Source organism: Gavialis gangeticus, unplaced genomic scaffold (assembly GCF_001723915.1).
Source record: "Gavialis gangeticus isolate Ggan-Ray unplaced genomic scaffold, GavGan_comp1, whole genome shotgun sequence".
NCBI lineage: Eukaryota > Metazoa > Chordata > Crocodylia > Gavialidae > Gavialis > Gavialis gangeticus.
The window spans coordinates 171,619,490-171,641,915 of NW_017729022.1; the positions used below are offsets into that span (position 1 = coordinate 171,619,490).

General features: G+C 41.6%; 1 protein-coding gene across 4 annotated transcripts in view; it reads left to right on the forward strand.

Moving 5' to 3' along the window:
* The window catches only part of DISP1 (dispatched RND transporter family member 1), a 181,106-nt gene extending 164,238 nt beyond the window's left edge, over window positions 1-16,868 (forward strand). For all 4 annotated transcript variants that reach the window (XM_019516498.1, XM_019516496.1, XM_019516497.1 and 1 more), the window contains 3 exons: window positions 1,547-1,644; window positions 3,611-3,708; window positions 13,031-16,868. In XM_019516498.1, coding sequence (XP_019372043.1) covers window positions 1,547-1,644; window positions 3,611-3,708; window positions 13,031-16,666 — 3,832 coding nt within the window. In that variant the 3' untranslated portion in view covers window positions 16,667-16,868. The remainder of the gene's footprint in view (window positions 1-1,546; window positions 1,645-3,610; window positions 3,709-13,030) is intronic.
* Window positions 16,869-22,426: the final 5,558 nt, after the last annotated feature.

Genomic DNA, 22,426 nt, shown 5'->3' on the forward strand with positions numbered 1-22,426 from the left:
TGCAAGGTTCTCCACCTTGGGAAGAAAAACCTGCAGCATCCTTATAGGCTTGGCAGTGCTACGCTGGCTAGCACTACAGAAGAAAGAGACTTGGGGGTCATCATTGACCACAAGATGAACATGAGCCTGCAATGCGATGCTGCGGCTAGTAAAGTGACCAAAACGCTGAATTGCATCCATAGATGCTTCTTAAGCAAATCCCGGGATGTCATTCTCCCCTTGTACTCAGCCTTGGTGAGGCTGCCGCTAGAGTACTGCGTCCAGTTTTGGGCTGCACAATTCAAAAAGGATGTGGAGAAGCTTGAGAGAGTCCAGAGAAGAGCCATGCGCATGATCAGAGGTCAGGAAAACAGACCATACGATGACAGGCTGAGAGCCATGGGGCTCTTTAGCCTAAAAAAGCTCAGGCTCAGGGGTGATCTGATGGCCACCTATAAGTTTATTATGGGTGACCACCAAGATCTGGGGAAACATTTGTTCACCAGAGCGCCCCAAGGGATGATGAGGTCAAACGGTCATAAACTACTACAAGACCATTTCAGGCTGGACATAAGGAAGAATTTCTTTACTGTCCGAGCCCCCAAGGTCTGGAAAGGGCAGCAGAGCAGGGAACCCTGAGTCTGCAGCAGGCACCCCACATCTGCCCCAATCTACTCTACTCTGCTTCAGCCATGTGGCCTCTGTAGGCAGTGGGGGGTGGGGAGGGAGGCAGGCATGTGTCCCACCTTTACGTTTTAAAAAGGCGGTCACCCTAGTCCCACCTCTCCCCAGAGATTGCCAGATGGCCATCTGTCAGTTTCCGGAGGGGGGCAGGACTTTTGCGGCCCCTTGGTCAATCACAGGTGTGGGTGGGGCCCACCGCACTTCATTGCAAAAATGGCGACTGGTGCCACACAAGCCACGAAGTGGGGCAACCATCCGGATTTTGGTAGATCCATACTTATTACTTTACCTTGCTGAAACAACCTAATACAGTGCCCACTGAATGCAATGAATATACTTACATTTTAACAACCCTTGCAAGCGCAGGGTGCTGACCACAATTGTCCCCCTGCTTTACCTGTGGCACGTTTGGGTGCTATGCCTTTTAGTTGTGTGACAGGGGGTTGGTTGTGTAGTTTTAGTAACAGGTTAAACATGGGTTTATATGGGATAGTTTTGACAGGATGATCCTTCCTCAAGTAGGGGGTTAGACTTAGATGACCTCCAAGGGGACCTTCCAGCCCCACTCTTCTTTGATTCTGGGATTGACTTCATTAGACATTGGTTCACATTCCCTTTACATTCCTTCAGGCCTGCCCTATGGAGTGAGCCTGAAGAGAGGCTTTGATAAATTTTCCTCATCATGTACAGTAAATTTAACAGAACAGTTTAGAATGACTCGTGCTTGGTGTTCTCTTTGAACTGCAAATAAATTTCATTGTTAATATCAAGACAGTTTTCTCTTAAATTCCCTAGCAACAAAAGTATGACAAGCTATTAAAATATGTAACTATTTTGGTCACTCCTTTTCAGAAATAAGATAAAATTGTTTCCCTTCTTTTAGTCATCGGGATGACAGATGGTCAGACGATCACTATGAAAGAGAGAAGAGGCAAGCAGACTGGAACTTCCACAAAGACAGCTTTTTCTGCGATATTCCAAGTGAGTTGAGTGGTATTAATGCAAGTCTGAAGATTGCTACCAGTTGGGAATGATTTCTAAGCAGTTCTCTCAGAGAAAATGTCTTATTATTAGAAGAGAGGATCTTGCTCCTTCTAGTCCTGTAGAATTTTTTTTTGAGACAGGCACTGAGAAATTGTGATCAGTTAACATTTTGTACTCTCTTAATGCCTCCCATCAGTTACTGCACTTCCTTCTTTTCTTTAGAGAGCATTAATGAAAGGGGTTTTAAGTTGTTGACAATCCCAAATAAGTGCATTTATTTTAGTTTAAAATTTAAAATGTGTTTTTCTTATGTTCTTGCTAGATGTCTCAGACATCAGATTTTGCTACAAATGTAGGGTTTTCAATAACAATAATAATCAAGCTTTTACAAAGCTAAAGGCCAATGGAATCTTTCAGTTAGATGCATTGTGTACAATAGTAAGGTTGTTTTAACAAATAGCAGTTTGCAGCTTTGAGAAGGCACATAATGTAACATTTTGTTAAACTCCTTTTTGACAGGGACTAGGTGTTGTTATGTGATTATACTGCCCTTACACATCAGCTGTAATCTTGATTTAGCACCTCTGGGTGTTACTGTAACGCACACAAATAACAGAATAGAGTACGAGATTGCCTAGAAATTGACTAATTTTCTTTCATTGCCCAGACTGAGAGCTGTAAAAGTAAATACCATTGTGAAAAATAAAATGCATGTAATTTTTTTTTCAGTTCTGGTGGGTGTTATTTTTAACTTGCACAAGAAAATTTGGCTCAGGTCATCCTTTCTGCTTCCTTGACTGGGCGTATTTTAGACCAAGCAGATTTCTCCTGAGAAGGAGTTATATGCTTTCTCTTAAAACCCACTAAGTATTAATACAGTTGAGAGTGACATTGATTGCTACTGTCCCAGCTCTGACTTGTTCTTCACAGTGCCAGGGACTTTAGGAGTGGCAGTATATTTGACGAAGGAACCCATGAGTTAAATTGCCAGGTAATCACAAAGAAAACAGACCATCAAATTTTGGACCCTTCCTTACTCTCCCACTCTTGGTTCCTGGTGTCTCTCCCTTTGTGCAGGATCAGGAGAGTATGAGAGATTTGGGCTCCCTGCCCATAAAGCATTTATTGAAACCTCCTGAATTTTGGCTTATCATTCTATAGGACTTCTTTTTGTTAAAAGTATTATTTTTAATCTGATGAAGAATCTTATCTATTTTCCATAGTAGTATACACACACGCACACACACAGTGTACATTTCTGGTTTAGCTAAACATGAAATTCTGGTTGCCACAGAGTCATGACTCTGCAATCCTGAAAGCTGTTTCTGATAAATGTAGTTTAATGTTTTTTATTGATAAATTCATCTTAGTTTAATAGAGGGACTTGTTTTCATTAGGCCTAATTAACTTAAAAAATGCAGATATTTTAAAAATACTTGGCCCCAAGGACTTCCAGGGACTTCGCTATGAAGTCACCAGCTTCTAAAGCGAAGACATTTTCACAGATGTCCTTTTAATTATTTTTGCTAGTCTTGTCTCACTAAAACAGACCCTGAGTATATTAACTGTCTCACTACCATTCTGTAATGAATTAGTGGCCTTGAATAGTTTTCTGATGACACCTTTCAATTTTTGTTCATTCCTCCTTGCCACACTTCTATATCTTTCCAGTCTAGAATATTGTCTTTTGAACTTCTACATTGTATAAAATTCAGTAAAGTTAGAAGACTGAAGCTTAGTAAGGTCTTCCAGCTTTAACCTCTTAAAAGAAATGGAAGCTTTTACAAGGACTTAGATCTTTCAGATCAAATGATCACTTTCACTCTAGAAAAGGGTGGCTTCCTACATTCAAATAAATATTCTGAAGGTGTACAGATTGGGTGTTTGAAATACAGACATATGCTTCAGTCTGTGAAACTGGACAGACGTGAATAATTCATAAACCCTCTTACTCTATTTCCAGGTGATCGCTATTCACGGGTGGTGTTTACTTCAACAGAAGGAGAAACCTTGTGGAATTTGCATGCAATTAAATCCATGTGCAATGTAGATAATATGAGGGTAAGTAAAGAAAACTTTTGGTGTGCTTGGTGCAGCTGAAAATGTGCATTTGAAACTACTTGTGGTGGAGACCATTTCATCTAATAGCAGTGGTTTATTTGCTGCAAAATGAGCACACCTTAGGCAAACAGAATTTTACAGGTGGCTTTGCCTTTAAGGATCAGATTATGGATAATATTTTTCTCTTTTTGGACCTTAAGTCCTATTCACTTAAGTCCTATTCACTTAGTAGTCCAGTTTTTTGTTTTCCAAAAGAAGGCAAGGTTTTCATTTTCCCCTCACTTTCATTCCCCTTGCGGCAGTCTGTCAGCATCTACATTATGTTCTGCATGCTTCTCTTGAAGCCAGTGGGTCATTTAAGCCATGAACTCAAAAGAGAATAGGTTGGCAGCAGGAACATCAAAGGGGCACAAAAGCAGTTTCTGGGCAAATAGCAAAAGTAATCAAATCCAGACTGTGTTGTTCCAAGATCAGTGTTAACGTCCTTCTGAAAATAGGAGAGCATGAAAGGAGACACTTGGGCCTTGTCAAGCCAGCCAGTGGATTTTTTCCCCTTGATAGTTTTCCCCTGGATAGTGCAGTTAGGGCCTTGCTCTTTTATTTATTACTTGAAAGAACAGAAATGACAAGGAGCAAGGGCTGTGTTCAGGGATTGTAGTAGTTGCTCTTTTTTGTATTTAGAATTTAAGTATCAATCTCAATTATGTGTTGGTTTCAACTAATGGATGTTAACTGATACTCATGAAGTCCTGGGTGAACTAAAGAGCCTAGTGCATTCAGGCAGGAAGCCTATAAAGTATAAGACAGTCAGTTGCTGAAGCATGCTTCTGTGCTTTCAGTTGAAATGCATCCATAAATATTTGCAAACTTGCAGACCTGGCATAGAAATTATTTTAGGTTGCATTTTTCATTTTCTCTTACTAGCAATCTGTTGATTTGCTGGGATTGAATGGCCATTACCTTTCTCTCCTGAACAAAATTTCCATCAACCAGTTAATCTAATAAATATACCAAAGGCATTTAACTCTGCTTTTTTCAAGATTGTGATATTCCATGAAGAATTGATTTGTTTACCACTGTCTTCAGATATTCACCTTAATCTAGGCTCTCTTTCTTCCCTATTCATCTTGCTTACGTAAGATTCTGAGCTTCCCAATATAATAACTGTTTGCAGTCACTTGTGTTAGGAAAATAATCTTTCTGCAATTAACAATACTGAGGAGACACTGGGTTTCTATAGTTCTTCCAATATTTGTAGAAGCCAGTGCAGTACTTTTGTAGTTAAGTTTGACAATGTAACTTGTATGGGGTGTGGCAGAAGGCCACCTCTGTTTCTCCCCAAAAACTCTGCTCTGATGATTTGGTTAGTCTGGCCCTGCAGAGGGTACACACTTTACCCTATATCTTTAGGTAACCTGAGCTGGAGACATTCCTGAGGGAGGGGGGAAACCTGCTCCCTTTGCCTACGTGACTGGCATCACATACCTGGGTGAGGGGCTTGTACTCTATAGTGGGCTAGAGACTGCCAGTCTGCCCAGCAACCAGTGATGCTTTTCAGATTGGTTGGCTGGCAACCAACAGGTGCTGGCCTCCATTGGACCAGGTATATGAGGTCATAAGGGCTATATAAGTTAAGGACTGCCCAGGAGGAGCAGCAGTATCCATGATGAAAACTCAGAGAGAGAGAGATGAGATGGGCCATCTGAAACTTGCTCGCTGTCTCTCAAAACTCATGATTAATGAACTGTCTGCCTCCAGGGGGAATCTCCACCTGCCTCTGGATGATACTTGTGAGTAAGTCACCAGAGAGCTAACTAGATATACAGCTTGCAGTAACTCAGATGTGTGATCAAAGGCTACCCCAGTCACCCTGTTTGCTCTGTGGGATTTCTCTGGTACTACTCCACGCTGTACCCTATTCCAACCCTACTCCTTGTAACCTAGTGTGGGAGACTGATTGGGAGTGGGTCTAGAGTATGCCTTGGGGTCCCCGTGCTTCAGCTGTCTAAGGGAGACCACTACTTGGGGTTCCGACTGAGGGAATCACCCCAAGTTCTTGAAGTGAGTTGAGTACCCTTGGGGGCTACTAGGCCTGTGTTTCCCAGGGGAAACCCTGCCAGAATCAAGCCTGACCATGGGTGGTGGCAGCTCTACCCCCAGGCTACTGGATGTGCTCCAGGAAAGGGGTTCACCAGATCTGAGGTGCCTCCAAGGAGGCACTCAGAGCCCGGAAGATGGTCGGGTCCAGTGAGGTGGGTGGCTCAGCACAGGAGCACCCCCTACAGGCCTGCCACACGGGGCACTTTACAAACTGTATAGTTTGCAATTCTGCAATATACACTAAGCATAACTAAATTATGCTACATAAGAGCTCTAAATGTGCTGTATTTTCTTGCATACAACAGGCCCTACAATATGCCGTATTAAAATCAACCCTTCCAGACTGAGTCGCATGTGGGGACCCAGTGGGGAAGCTGACTTTCTGCCTGGGATGAAAGCATCTGAGGGGGTTGATTTAATGGCTCATTGTTCTTCCCCCTTCTTCTCCCCCCACCCCCAAGGTATTACTAATTACCTCTCCTTTTTAATGGCCTTGATGTTCCACTAATCAAGCTAACCTTTCTCAGGGCAATTTTGCTGTCTGCTAGCTGCTCCAGTTCTCTCTACTCCTGTTTCACAGCCTTGGAGACTTTTTAGCTTTTTTTCAAAATCATAGATTTGCCCATGCCAGTCTTCGGCATCAGGTAGAGAGGGTGGGCCCTATTCTGTCGAGCCATAACTCCAGAATTCTTTTAAATTCATTCTGGCAGTCAAAAACAAGGTATGCATTACTGTATTTTCTCATTTACAGCACACCCCAGAATGTAATATGCACCTTGTTTTCAGCGTTTTAAAGAGGAAAGAATATAAAGGACATAATCTTTCTAAACAGTTTTTAAAATGTAGTTAAACTGCCAGATCCCTAACATAACTAACAAAGCATTAGGGAAGTATGGCTTAATATTTAACAGTACAAAACCTTATCCCAATAACATAGAAGCTAAAATAGGTATTGTACATCAATATTTGTATCTGACATACATAGGAAACAAGTTTCTGTATAAGCAAATGAAAACAATTTGGTACTACTCTGTTTAAAAATCACAATTGCCAAAGTGTAGTGAGCTTTTTCCAAGGCAGAATCAAGTAATGCTATTGTAAGGAAAAACATCATCTAATACAAATCCATAAAAACATCTTTCCCTGTTTTAGAAAAAATATGTTTGGATACTATGGTGAATGCTTTAGCAATATATGTAGATATACAAATATTTATAAAAAGATAAATTGCTGAGGCGCTCCTCCCAGAATCACAATGTGGGTTTAGGGCATCAAGAGGCACAACTGACATGATTTTTGCAGTTTCCAGCTGCAGGAAAAATGCTAGAAACATCATAAACTCTCTTCATGTCCTTCTTTGACCTCACGAAAACTTCGACTTTCTCACCCAAGATGTACTGTGGGAGGATCCTTCTGAAGTATGGATCACTGAACTTCATCACCATTCTTTGCCTTCTCCGTGACAGTGTGTAAGTGGTTGTTCTCAGTAATGGATCTATCACAAATCCCTTTGAGGTTAAGACAGGAGTTAAGCAAGACTGCATCATCACTCCAACACTCCTGTTGATATTCCTTATTGCAATGCTACATCTGACCACCAACAAGCTTCCAGTCAGAGTGAAGTTAAACTGCTGAATGGTTGATAAGCTGTTCAATTTCAGCCAAGTCCCAGCCAAGACCATCATCACCCTGACCTCAATCATCAAGCTCCAGTACGCTAATGATTCTGTAGTCTGCTCAGTTGGAAGCAGACCTTCAGGCAATCATCCATGTCTTTACTGAGTTATACAAGAATATGGGACTGATGCTGAACATTCAGAAGACTAAAGTCTTCCATCAGCAAGTTCTTAATAACCAGTCCCCAGCTCTGGTAATTCAGATTCACAGTGAGACTCGGGAGAACACTATTTCCTGTACCTTGGAAGCCATCTCTCACAGAAGGCTGACATTGACAAAGAAATCCAGCATCACCTCAAACATGTAAGTGTAACCTTCAAATGCCTGAGGAAATGGTGTTCAAAGATTGCAACATCAGATCTGAAACCAAGCTTATGGTTTCTCAAGCAGTTGTGACTCCCCATGCTGTATGGAGCTGAGACATGGACAACATACAGGAGACCCCTTAAGTTGTTGGAAGAGTACCATCAACACTGCCTGCCGAAGATCCTTCAAATCCGGTGGGAAGATAGATGCACCAACATTAGCATCCTCTTACAAGCAAACACTAAGAACATTGAAGCGATGATCATCCAACATCAGCTTCTCTGAGCCAGCCATATTATCCAGATGTCTGAATCCAGACTCCCAAAGCAAGTTTTATTCTCCCAGCCCAGTCAAGGCATATGCTCAAGAGGAGGGCAGGGAAAGCACTTCAAGGACATCCTCAAGGCCAACTTGAAAAAATACAACTTCAACATAAACCTTGGGAGACTGTTGCCCGGGTCTGCTCCAAATGGAGTAAGAATCTTGATGCAGGGATCTCAGTACTTTGAAACCTATGATGACATCAGGAGACAGAAAAGTGGTAGTGGCAGAAACAGCAGGTCATGGACTGAATCCAGAATCCAGAGCCGCTCACTCTGGACAGAAACACGTGCCTAAATTGCAGCAGAGTGTTGATTCCAGATCAGCATCATCAGCCGTCTTCAGACCCACAGATAAGACAATCATGGAAAATAGTTATCCTTGACTGTGAGGGATTACCAAAGAAGAGAGAGATAAATATTTATAAAAAAATAAATTTCACTACAGAAAATCTAATGCTTTGGACATTCTTGTACTTGTAACCAGGTTTTGTATTAAAGCTTGTAATCATTAAAGAGCAAGTTGGATAGCACAGTGACTTATATGTAGGCAGTTGGTAGTTTTGCTAGTTTAGCTTCTGAGGAGTTTAAGGTATAACTTGATCAAAACAGGTGTAATTAGTTATCTGTATATATGTAGCACATTTTAAACTAGATGGCAGTTGCTGAGGCAGCTTGGACAAAAGCTATGTTTCCTAACAAAATTACTTCTAAACAGCTTATGTTTAATCCATTTCTCCTCAAATATTTGTTGTAGCTCATGAATGAGTCTTGTTTCCATTGTCCTAGTGTTTTGTTAACAAGTGGCCTCTTAAAATGGGTGCTGACTCGCACTGGTACTGATCACAAGAAATCAAGGTCTTCACTGACCATTTGTTTTTTCTTCCCTGGTCTTTTTTTCTGTCTGTTGTTCATACTTCTGTTAAATCTGTGCCTAGTTAAAGGCCCCAATTCTGTTTCCATTTAAATCAACAGCAAAACTTTAATTAAATTCAAGGGAAAATCTGGCAGAACTTTTAGAAATTATAGAGAAGTGCGGACTTAGGTTTTCATATCTTTTTATTGATAAATAGAACTTCTGCACCAAATTGTTTTCATGAGCTAAAGAAATACCATGCCTGTCAATTGAAGAAGAGAATTTTTTAATTGTATTTCCAGCTGCTTAGGCTTTAAATGCAAATGACTAATTTCCCTTTTACCTGATGCATAGTTGCTGGCAGAGCAAGCAAGACGGTTCTTGCAGTCCAAGGAGGAGAGCCCTGCTTTTGGCGGGGGGAGAATGTTGCATTCTGGCTCCTGCTCCCAAAGCATTTTACCCAGTGGCTCTTTAATGCCTGGTACACCACACACTGACGTATATCAGGACTCATGCTATTTTAAGTCATGGGACCATTCGGCATTACATTTTAGTAACAGAGGGTAGTATCTGGCCCAGTGGAATTGTATCCCTGTTAGTGGGAAGAGGTCCTGGCCTGTAGTGATCTATAAACAAAGGAGTTGCCAATAATTATAACGCCCACTCCAGCATTTTGTGTAAGCTGAATGTGTGGTGGGAGTTGTCACAGAAGTGTAATTTCAGGAAAGACGAGACAAAGGTGAGGTGCTCTAGTATCAGAGCTGGACTGTGCAGAGGTATTGTATACATGTGGGTTTTCCTGTCCTGAAAGGAAAGTCTTTGAGATCTGCTACTACCAGCCCACCAGATTTTCTTCTGTCTAAACACAGGCACACACTTTTTCCTGTAAGGGATTCTGAATTGTTCCTTCCAAGAAAAGTCTCCTTCATGAAATAGTACTATAATGTGGACTGTCGCTCAGAGGTTGTCTAAATTGTTCAGTCTGATCTTCTGTTCTAGTCCCACAGGAAGGACTTTTCTTCAGATGATGTAACACTTCCTTGAAACCTGCTCTCTGCCCCCAGTGCTGGTTATGCAGTTTTCCCAACAACTTGGTAATGCAAAAATGCAAAAACAAAATAAAATTGTACTGAAAACAAGGGTTGCCTTTCCTGCCAAGGCAGCATCCATCTCCCTGAGCTACAGTCCGGTTCTCAGCTTCCCTCTTTCTCGTTCTTGTGTTCTCCTTCTTAGATTCCTCCTTTCCCTTAGAGGAACAATGGAAAATATCCTAGTTATACCCAGTTCACTCTCCCTTTCAGGATCCGCTCTCTGCCACTGTGTAACATGGGATACTGGGCAAGATGGAGCTGCGGTCTGACCCAGTAAATGGCATTTCTTATGTTTTTATGTAGTTATCTAGTGGCTAGCTTCAACTTGAAGGTGTACCCCATAGAATTCTGCCCGAGCCATCTTGGGCATGCTTGGGCTATTTTAACAACATGTTTTCATCACGCTTAGGGCTCTCTCCTGCAGCTGATCAGCACATGGCAGTTCTCTAATCTTCCGTGGAAATCCCATATGAAGGATGGCTATAGGATTGGGCCCTGAATTTTTCATGACCAGAATTTTAAAAATTGCTTCCTTTCCCACATCAGTTACAGGAAGTTTTCCTCACTACTCATGCACTGTTGTTTTTATAAACTTCAAAGATTCCAAAATCTTTCCCAAGGGGGTTGCTTCCAAGTCCAGAGTGCAGGCCTGTGTCACCAGGCAGATCCGTTTGGCATAGAGACCTCCATCTGAGGTGTCTCAGTAACAAATGGAGATGTTAATAGTGTTAATGTTAATAGCACAGCTGGCCTGGCTACTTTACAAAGTCCTCAGCAATATCTTTTGATCAGCCAGTGTAATTGTGCCCAATCCTGCAGTGCAGTAATATTTTGTAAATAATATTTTTATCTAGTGCTGTACTTTAAGTCATTCCAGAATAAATTTAATTGTTTAAATTTCACGATTCAGCTACCATCTCATGTTACTTTATCTTTGGCAAGTTATTCTACCAACCGATATTTATAGCTTGTAGTGAGTATTAAAAATAGTGTATAAAGCTCTTTCTCCTATCTCGAAGTTGAATATGTAGAGAAGACAATAATATGATCTTTTCCTCCAAGTTTGCCTGGCTGACCCAAGGGCTGGCATATTATATCCTCAAAGGATACATCTGGAGATGTGCCATGAAAAATACAAATATGCTATTCCAGTGCTTCCTTTTATTTATTAGGTTGTTCAGTTTTTCCTGACTTTGCATGTGCGAGTGTTTTTATCTGGAAACAATCAAATGTGAATTATCCTGTTTTTATGGAATGCCAGTTTGTTCTTGTTCAGAAACTGTTTCACAAAATTAAGCCCATATTAAGGCTTTTAAAAGTACCATGAGCATCTCAAATTCTGAGTTTTGTCTGTATTATAAATGATCACTGATAATAAGCCAGAGTAATTACAACACAAATAAAAATCAGCATGCCTTCAGTTTAACTGACCTGATACCTTCATAGATAAAGGTTGCAGAATCCTGCCCCGGAAATCCATAAACACATATGACTTTACTTGAAGAGAACTGTGCATAAGAACAAAGCTATGCATGCTCTAAATTGTTTGTAAATAGGTTCCAGCTCATGGCGCTTTGCAAACCAGGTGTTTTGACTAGCAAAATATGTGGGGTACTTAAGAGACTTAGATCCTGTGAGCTTCAGCAAGCTTTTGGGTCCTGTCCACTTGAGAAAATTTACTGGTTTAACTTCATTGCTTAAGAAATTGATGCCACTAAATTAATGTCTCTTTTCATGGATGCCATTACACTGGCTGAAGAGTGCTATGTAATGATTTAGCTAACACTATGAGTCCTTACAAGCTTCAGCTAATTCAATATAAGGCCCTCTGAAACTGAAATAAGGATGTTGTGCTAATTGAACTAAATTACTTTCTTAACGAAAGAGGTTAAATTGGTATAACTTTAACTTATGTACAAGTCCTTAGAGCAGTGGTGCTCAACTTTTTAAGCAGCAAGCCGACTGTTTGTGACCTGGCTGCATTGTGAGCTACCCCTTCCCTCTGGCAGGTTTGGGGGCAGGAGTGAGGGTGTGTGGAAGGAAGGTGGCTGCCAGTGTTGGAAAGAGGAGGGAGGAAGAGATCTTACCTCCAGTAAAAGTATCTGCATAGGGGAGAAGGAAGGGAGAAAGCAGGTTGGGCTGTGGAGGGGTTCAGTGGCATTGCACAGGGCAGGGAAGGGGACGTGCTGGGCCGAGCTGTTTGCCACTGGTCTCCTGTTCCTCATGCCATGGGCTGAATCCAGTCACTTCAGGAACTGTATCTGTCCCACTAGCTGTAGGTTGAGCAGCACTGCTTTAGAGTCATGCAGGGCCTGTTCCACAGGCTGATTTAATTTGGAAAAAAGCACCACTTGCTGCATAAAGGCAGAAAACTCTTCTGTACAGAAGGGGTTGTGGAGGAGGACACTTGTGACAGCAGTCTTTGTTTCAGAACTATCCCATCCTTCCTTGCTGGAGCTGTCATAATCCCTGCAGCTTCTCTGATCCTCTTTACGTGCTCTCAAGAGGTGTAAAAGGAAACTAAACCTCCAGGCAACTCAGTATTTTTAAATACTCTCTTTGAGGCATCAGAGGAGAACTAAACTCTAGTTGTGGGGAATGAATTAGTGCATCTCCAAGCAATGGATTTTCATTTATAAGTTATTATATACTCTTAAAACTGCTGAGCATTTAGATCTAATTACATGATTGGTTATACAAGTGTTTCACTGTCATGAGGCTGTTATTCATCAGGGATTTGCTCCTTCTTTATGTTGGTGTAACATAAGGAGAGGTTGAGGTGTTGTGTGTGTGAGATATGGAATTCAAAGTGTTGGCAGCAAGAGTGCCATGGGGTGACACATTCATTCCCTCTAGATAAACTTGCCTTAGAAATACTTTAAATTTAATAATAAAAAGCAAACATTCTCCTCCCATTTAAAACAGACTTTAGCCTTAGTATTCTAATTCTCCGTATGTCTGTCCCTATACAGATAAGATCTCACTCCCAGTTTGGTGATCTCTGCCAGAGGACCACTGCTGCCTCGTGCTGCCCCAGCTGGACACTGGGCAACTATATTGCCATTCTGAATAACAGATCAACATGTCAAAAAATTGTAGAACGAGATGTTTCTCATACCCTAAAGCTGCTTCGAACGTGTGCCAAATACTATTACAATGGAACCCTGGGGCCAGACTGCTGGGACATGGCAGCCAGAAGGAAGGACCAACTCAAGTGTACAAACGTGCCTCGTAAATGTACAAAGTACAATGCTGTTTACCAGATCCTCCACTATCTAGTAGACAAAGATTTCCTAAACCCAAAGACTGTTGACTATGTCTTACCAGCTTTAAAGTACAGCATGCTCTTCTCTCCAACAGAAAAAGGAGAAAGCATGATGAACATTTACCTGGATAATTTTGAGAACTGGAACTCTTCTGATGGTATAACCACCATCACAGGGATTGAGTTTGGAATAAAACATAGCTTGTTTCAAGATTACCTGTTAATGGATACTGTGTATCCTGCCATAGCCATTGTGATTGTGCTGTTAGTCATGTGTGTATACACTAAGTCCATATTTATCACGCTGATGACCATGTTTGCAATAATTAGCTCCTTGATCGTTTCCTACTTTCTGTATCGGGTAGTATTTAATTTTGAGTTTTTCCCTTTTATGAATCTCACTGCACTAATTATTCTTGTTGGAATTGGAGCAGATGATGCCTTTGTCCTCTGTGATGTTTGGAACTACACAAAATTTGATAAATCTCAGAGTACAACTTCTGAGACAGTGAGTATCACCTTGCAACATGCTGCTCTTTCCATGTTTGTCACTAGTTTTACCACCGCTGCTGCCTTCTATGCTAATTATGTCAGCAATATCACAGCAATCAGATGTTTTGGTGTTTATGCTGGCACTGCCATATTGGTGAATTATGTTTTAATGGTAACATGGCTACCTGCAGTAGTTGTGTTGCATGAACGGTATCTTCTCAATATATTCAGTTGCTTCAAAAAACCTCAACAGAGGGTATACAGCACCAAAAACTGCTGGACAGTATTGTGCCAAATGGTCCACAAGATAATTTTTGCAGTCTCAGAAGCATCTAGGATATTTTTTGAAAAAGTATTGCCATGCATTGTTATTAAGTTTCGATATATTTGGTTGTTCTGGTTCCTCGCCTTAACTATAGGTGGAGCATATATTGTGTGTGTGAACCCAAAGATGAAATTGCCGTCCTTGGAGCTCTCTGAGTTTCAAGTGTTTAGGTCTTCTCACCCTTTTGAACGCTATGATGCCGAGTACAAGAAGCTTTTTATGTTTGAGCGTGTCCACCATGGAGAGGAGCTCCACATGCCAATTACAGTAATCTGGGGTGTTTTTCCAGAAGATAATGGGGACCCTCTAAATCCTAAAAGTAAAGGAAAGCTGAAACTAGACAGCAGTTTTAATATTGCAAGCCCAGCTTCACAGGTCTGGATTTTACATTTCTGCCAGAAGTTAAGAAATCAAACATTTTATTACCAAACCGAAGAACAGGACTTCACAAGCTGCTTTATTGAGACATTTAAGCAATGGATGGAAAATCAGGACTGTGATGAGCCAGCTCTTTATCCCTGCTGCAGCCATTGGAGCTTTCCATACAAGCAGGAAGTCTTCGAATTATGCATCAAGAGGGCCATCATGGAGTTAGAAAGAAGCACTGGGTACCATCTAGACAGCAAAACCCCAGGGCCTCGATTTGACATAAATGACACCATCAGGGCAGTGGTATTGGAGTTCCAAAGCACCTACCTCTTCACACTGGCTTATGAGAAAATGCATCAGTTCTACAAAGAGGTAGATTCATGGATTTCAAATGAGCTTGGTTCTGCTCCTGAGGGCCTAGGCAATGGTTGGTTTGTGAGTAATTTAGAGTTCTATGATCTTCAGGACAGTCTCTCTGATGGTACGCTAATTGCCATGGGTCTTTCAGTTGCTGTTGCATTTAGTGTAATGCTGCTTACAACTTGGAATATAATCATAAGCCTTTATGCAATAGTGTCAATAGCTGGAACTATATTTGTCACTGTTGGTTCTCTGGTTCTTCTTGGATGGGAGCTAAATGTGTTAGAATCTGTCACTATTTCTGTAGCTGTTGGCTTGTCTGTTGACTTTGCTGTTCACTATGGAGTCGCTTACCGCTTAGCTCCTGATCCTGACCGGGAAGGAAAAGTCATCTTCTCTCTTAGCCGCATGGGTTCTGCAATTGCAATGGCTGCTTTAACAACATTTGTAGCTGGAGCAATGATGATGCCTTCTACAGTTTTGGCATATACCCAGCTCGGCACTTTCATGATGCTGATCATGTGCATTAGTTGGGCTTTTGCAACCTTCTTTTTCCAATGCATGTGCCGCTGTCTTGGCCCCCAAGGCACTTGTGGCCAGATTCCTCTACCAAAAAAATTGCAGTGCAATGCCTTCTCACAAGCTTTTTCAGGAAGCCAAGGAGACAGGGGACAAAAGAAATTGCATTCTGCCAGCAAATATCAGCTGGACTCCTCCAGAGGTCAAAAACCTGAAATGGAGCATGAGCATTATGAGTTAGAGCCTCTGGCATCACATACCAGTAACTGTAATGCACCAGAGAAAGTAACTTATGAAGAAACCCATTTGTGCTCAGAGCATTTCAATGGCAAACCCCAAAACATATGCATGCCTGCACATTCAGCATATAATAGTGAACTGCTTAAAAGCATCAAAAACAAAGCTGGCTCAACCATGTTACAGTCCTCTGCTGACCAGCATACCTCACGCCCACTCTTCTCACAGAATAGACAGTGTAGCTGTCCAGATGCATATAAGCCTATAGATGTGAAATGGAGCCCACACTCATGTCAACAGTTAAGTGAGACTTTGTGCTACCATTGTGTCCCTCCATCTGGGAATTTTGTACCAATCCAAAACTCCGTGGCTCCCCTAAATGCTTTGCAGCAAGCTGCTGAAGGCTGTGTGCACCCTGTCCAACGTGTCCTCCACTGCAGTTGCCTTCAAGGGAGACTGAAAAGACCTGTTACGCAGAATTCACTGCCTAGAAATTTTTTTCTCCATTCAGTACAACAGTTTCAGACACGTGAAAGGATAAATAGGACAGATGTACATAGTCTTCAGACCACAGAGGAGAATGTTAAAAGTCTCCCAAAGGCAACAAGCTCTCCACCCTATCTCTGTCAAAGTGCTGGTCCTCATTCTGAATCTGAAAATAATGTATCAAAAAACCAACAGGGATTCTTTACAAACAGAGACACATGTGATAACAGGAATACAGAAGTAAATGGGAATGAGAACAAGAGAACTTCTATATCAAAGCAGGATAAGAAAACTGAACTTAAGATGGATCAGAATTCATTGCAGAATGATCAGTTTTTGAAGGTTGACCAAAATGATCAGAAACACCTGCTGAACAGTTCAGAGGTAGAGGCTGGCTGTAACTATTGCCCTGAAAATTCACACTGTTGTAACAGAACTATAACAGTGAAGTGCAATTCTGTTGACTGTCCAATGCCAAACATTGAAGCCAATGTGCCTGCTCTATTAACACGCCCAGAACTTTCCAATGAAAGTTTGTTAATAAAAACACTATAAGACATCTTTCATTTGGCTACCCTGTGTCTTTCGTTTAACATTAAGTTTAAAATATTAAAAATGAAAAATCTAACTAAAGCACAATGTATAATTTACATTATAGCACCAGTTTGGAATGAAAAAACCTATTTTACATGAACCACGAACACATGTAAATTTCATAAACCTGTTATAGTATAATAAAACCCACCATCATCCAGAATTACTTGTTTCTGTAAGTAATGAGAGATTACACTTGATTTAGTGTTTTGACAAAGTTTGAGTTCTCATTAGAGTTTGAATTCTCATTTCCCGCCATCCTGAAAAATAAAGCATTCCAAAGATATTCTCTTCTTTCTGAAACTAGGACTTAAGAAATTTGGTAAAATTTTGAGCAGAGGGCACACTGCTATATTTTCTAAATATACTCTTTGCCCTATTCTTATGCTATCATAGCAGGCTTGTAGGAAGTATCAGTGATGCAAATTTAAGAAATCCCATTCTTCTGTATGTATTGCCCACAACTGCAGAAGCAGAAGTCTTGTAGTTTGGACTTGTTCTGTGTACCCCAAGTTTTCAATGTGCCGAGTTTTTGGAATATGTTTAATTGTTAATTGGATGCTATTATGAGATCTAAAAAGCAGTCCCTTTGGCTATTGACAGTAACATAGATGAATTGCATTGCCTTCATTGTATTTATTTATTTCCATAAAACTCACATTTATTTTTAGCAGATATTCCAACTCCAGCTATCCCTTGGTGGAAGGAAAGAAGACGACTTGCATCCCATGATCTCTCAAGGCAGGTGAAGCCATCTGAGGCTCTGCCCTTGGGAAACCTCCTAGAAGAAGAATCAATAATAAATATAATGGAGGTAGTGCAATTCAGCTCTGTTATTGTCTATATTAAGCACAGTTGTCTAATTTGTCTGTTTAGCAAAACCCATTTAACCCAAACTTTCTCTGATTATTTCTGATAGAGAGACTTCCTATTCCAAGTATGAGGGGAAATACTGTAAACAGTTTCCTGTTACCACTTTTTAATGGCCGTGGGAGGGGATCACATATGCCATTTAATATTAAAAATCAGGAGTGAACTGCCTTACAATCTATTTTACACTAAATGCCAATAAAAATTGGAAGTAAAACTACTGTAAGTAATGCATAGTTATGGGCATGCTCTAGTCTTGTTGACAGTAGGTCAGAGGAAGTTAAGCCAGAAAGGCTTTGGTGGTTAATTTAAAACTGAAGAGTATGATTTTTTGCTTCCACAAAACCATTCCAAACCCTAATGTAATTACAAACGTTAGCCCGAGTCATAACCAAGAAATTGCAACACTAACAGACTGTATTCATGTGACTGCAGGCTTTTCTCAAATGTCTGATGGTTTTGCTGTGTATATACCTGGAGGTATCAGCATTTAGTCAACGTAGGCTTGAGAATTGAAACTGTGGTCTCAGAATGTTCTGATACCTTAATGCAGGATCTCTCTGCCAGTAGAGAGCAGTTATAGCAGGTATTATAGTGGATTATTTTATGGCATTAAAATTCTAAAATGCATTCCACTGAATGGGATGTTTATGCAATATTACACCCCTTATGCTCCATGAAAACGAAAAAAAATGTTGCTCTATTTTTCATGACTAAGGGGACTACTGGCATATGACATCTTTTCAATTTTATCTAGGAGCTTCAGTATGAGGGCTTGGTACTTAATGATGAGCATAGTGTAAGAACCCAACCACTACAGAAGAGACTATGATAGTACAAGTGTTCTGAGTGGAGTAGTTGTCTTTTCTGGACCTCAAAATAACACAAAGATTTCTCTCCCTTACACATCTTCATTACATTTCAAGTCCAATTATGCCCAGTTCCTCACACATGTACCCATGGTAGGGTGGCCAAGAAACACCTCTACCTGTCAGGGATTGGATGTATTTCCTGACTCTACATTTTGCGGGCAATTTTAGCAACCTTAGAAGTGACAGGAGGGCTAAGAAAGAGGTAGAACTTTAGCTGTGTGGAACAAAGTAACAAGGAGGGAAAAAGCCCTTTGCAAACAGAGCTTGAAGGGCAACTAACTAGAATTAGCCCTGATTGTCCCAGCTGGGATAGTTTAGAGAGGTAGGTAGCCATGATAGTCCACAGCAAGACAGAAGGCAGAGTAGAGATGCACCTTATAGACTAACTAAATCAGAGATGCGTATGAAATAATTTAGTTGGGGATGATCCTGCTCTGAGCAGGGGGCTGAACTAGATGATCTCATGAAGTCTAGACCTACTTTCCTATGTACCTGTGCTAAAGTACAATGTAATGCTGTTGCTACTAGTCCTCTACCATATCTGTTCTCAACTATCTTCATGTCACTGAAATCCAAGGTTCATTTAGAAGATTTGTGCCCTATGCAGTTACTGAGCTCATGCACTCAGCAGAGATGTTCCTGCCATCTTCCAGAGCTAAAGGGTAAATACATTTTTCATGAGAGTGTTTGCAGGAGGAAAATTTGTCCTACTGGTTATTGGTAAATGTTTTTAGAACAGGAAAGGTAAACAGAAGAGAACTAATGCAAAGCAGTTGAGGTGATGGACACACATACCTTTTAACCAGTTTAGGAGATCAGGGGAAACTGCTTCTCAGGAGCATACACCAGCTGTTAAGTCTGCATGATCCTGTAGTGACACAAATCAGCTAAATCAAAGTAATATCAGTCCTGAATGAAACAGGGTTGGGTATCAATACCCAGCCTCATCAGCCCTAAAAAGAGCTGGCTATAGTAAAAATATCTGAGTAGGGAAAAGGTTGCAATAAGATACGCCATTATAAAAAAATTAAATTGATGCACTTGGCTAGTGAATAATATGTAACATTTACTGTTTGTAACTTTGCACTCTGTCTCTGCAGTCACATTAATATCTTTATTCTTGCAAAACTGCTTAGCTGGACAAGTAGCAATCAGCCAAAAAAGCTGAATGTTTGTTGTATATGGCATGTCTTTATAGTGGGGGTGGGGAGTCTGTCTCTTGCACTTATTCCATAAAATTCATATTTATATATGGTAGATATTCTAACTCCAACTATCCCTTGGTGGAAAGAGAGAAGAAAAGACCGACTCCCTGTGACCTCTCTAGACAGGTGAAGCCATCTGAAGGTCTGCCATCAGAGAACTTCATAGGAAAAAAATTGAGTATAAGCTGTTAGTGGGTGTGTCTACACATTCATTAATGTGTCATAGTTACTGCACATTAAGTTTAGTACTTGCATAGCCAAGTATTAAATCAATGCACAGTAACTGGTACTACTGTGCAGTAGCACTGGCGCATAGCTTTTTAGTGACACTAACCGTGCAGGAGCCTAATATTGCTACACAGGTGTTAGCATGAGTTTGCCCAGCATGCTACTGCGCAGTGTCATTAGGCTACTGCACAGTTAACATCCCAGGCAGACATACCCAACCACTAATATGTGAAGGATCCTTCCTGTCCTTCACACTGCCCTTCTCTTCCTTTAGGAGAGTCCAGTACACAAAGAATATTTCACCAGGCTCACATATCCGTATCACATATACAGAAAAGGACCCAGGGGGTTCAGTGGACAGTAAGTTGAATATGAGTCAACAGTGTGCCCTTGTTGCCAAAAAGACTAAGAGCATACTGGGCTGCATTGGTAGGAGCGTTGCCAGCAGATTGAGGGCTGTTATTATTCCCTTCTTCTGCCCTGGCAAGGCCACATCTGTTGTATTGTGTCCAGTTTTAGTCCCCCGCTATAGAAAGGATGTGGACAAGGAGATAGTCCAGTGGAAGGCAATGAAAATGATTAGGGGCTGGGGTGCACGTGACTTCTGAGGACAGGCTGAGGGAATTGGGCTTATTTAGTCTGCAGAAGAGAAGACTGAGGGGGGATTTAATAACAGCCTTTAACTACCTGCAGGGTGGTTCCAAAGAGGATGGAGCTAGACTGTCTCAGTGGTGGCAGATGACAGAACAAGAAGCAATGATCTCAAATTGCAGCAAGGGAAGTTTTGGTTGGATATTAGGAAAACTTTCTCACTAGGAGGGTGGTGAAGCATCAGAATGGGTTACCTAGAGGCATGGTGAAATGTCCATCCTTGGAGGTTTTTAAGGTCCAGCTCGACAAAGCCCTGGTTAGAACAATCTAGTTGGGGCTGGTCCTGCTTTGAGCAGGGGGTTGCACTAGATGACCTCCTGAGGTCCCTTCCAGCCCTCATTTCTATGATTCTATGATCCACAGAATGTAGCGAGCAGCAGGAACTCCCAGTGGGAGGAAGGGAATACCCTTCCCAGTAATGCCTGCAACCTTTGATTCTTTCATAATAATATGCACACCATCTCTTTGTCTGTTTACCTTTTATCTCCTCCTGAGGCTGAATTTGTATGTCACACACTTAACTAAGCATACTGAGCAGCCTACATGGGAGGATAAGAGCCTACCCCTACTATCAGCTACTAATAATTCCTAGAGGTCAGGTGGTTTGTACTTTGGTATGAAGGTACTGTGTTCTAAGCTTAACAGATGACCTATGATGAGGGATTGTTAAATATGGCAACTGATTGGTAACAAAGCAGGGAGGGTATATTAGACAGCAGTAACAGAGATAACTGACTGAAGTACCTGAACAAGACAAGGAGGGTGTGGAAAGATAATTCTGAATTAGGAAAGAAGTGGTCGTCTTCAGAAAATGAGTGCTTAACCTATTTTAGAAATTATACTGTCATGGGTTGTGTCTTGTCTCTTACTCGTGCATGTTTTGTGGTTAGAAACATTATCTTATGTTTACCTATGTGTTTGTGGCATGGATGGTACCAATTCATTCTAATTCCAAAAAATTAGAATAATTTAATGAAAACAAAACCCTTAAAACATCCTGCCATGCCCAGAGGCAAACATTCAACACACAGCACAGCTGCTTCACGCAACGCATTAGTACAGAGGGTTTCAACCATTTTTAACAAGTGTACCCTTTCTGTCTCAAAGTTCCAGATAATGTACCCCTTTATATTAAAATTATTTGGGGGGGGGTCTGAGCGTGTGCATGCATGCATGTGCCCTCCCCCACCCTTCCAGCAGGTAAGTCAAGGGGGGAGGGGAAAGGCCATGGGGGGAGCAAATCAAGGCCCCCACGGTGAGGGAGGGAGTGGGGCACAGACAGGGACAGGGGCTGGGGTGAACACCAAGTGTGTCCGCCGTCAGGCTGGCAGGGGTGTGGCGCAGCCCGGCAGCAGCAGGCACATGACGTCACACCACTCCCAGGGCAGCTGCAGCAGCCCGCAAAGCCCAGAACACTGTGGTAGATGCCTCTGCCCCATGCACAGATCGGGGGGCACATGCTCCACCAGGGTGCCCTGTTATCCCCTATGACCTTTTTAAGTACCCCAGGGGTACGCATACCCACAGTTGACAACCACTATGTTAGCGAAAACAACTGCTTTCATAAACTATCGGAGACTTGAGTCATATTTTTTAGCCTAGAATTTCACCGTTTGTATTTTCTCAAATTAAAATGGAAAAATGGAGTAAAACGCAGATTTTTCCCTTTACCAGAGGAAAACGTAGACTTATTTTAACGGAAAAACCCATGGATTTTGCAGTTTTGCAAAGAGCGCTCTGTAGGCTGGCAAAGTTCCAGCCTGCAGGGGTATTGGAGAAGGGCAGTCAGGCAGGGGCAGCATGTGCATGCATGTGGCCACCAGGCAGCCTGGAGAGTAGCTCCTGCAGGTAAGTGGCAGCTGGGGGGCGGGGAGTTGGGCATGGCTGGAGCTGGG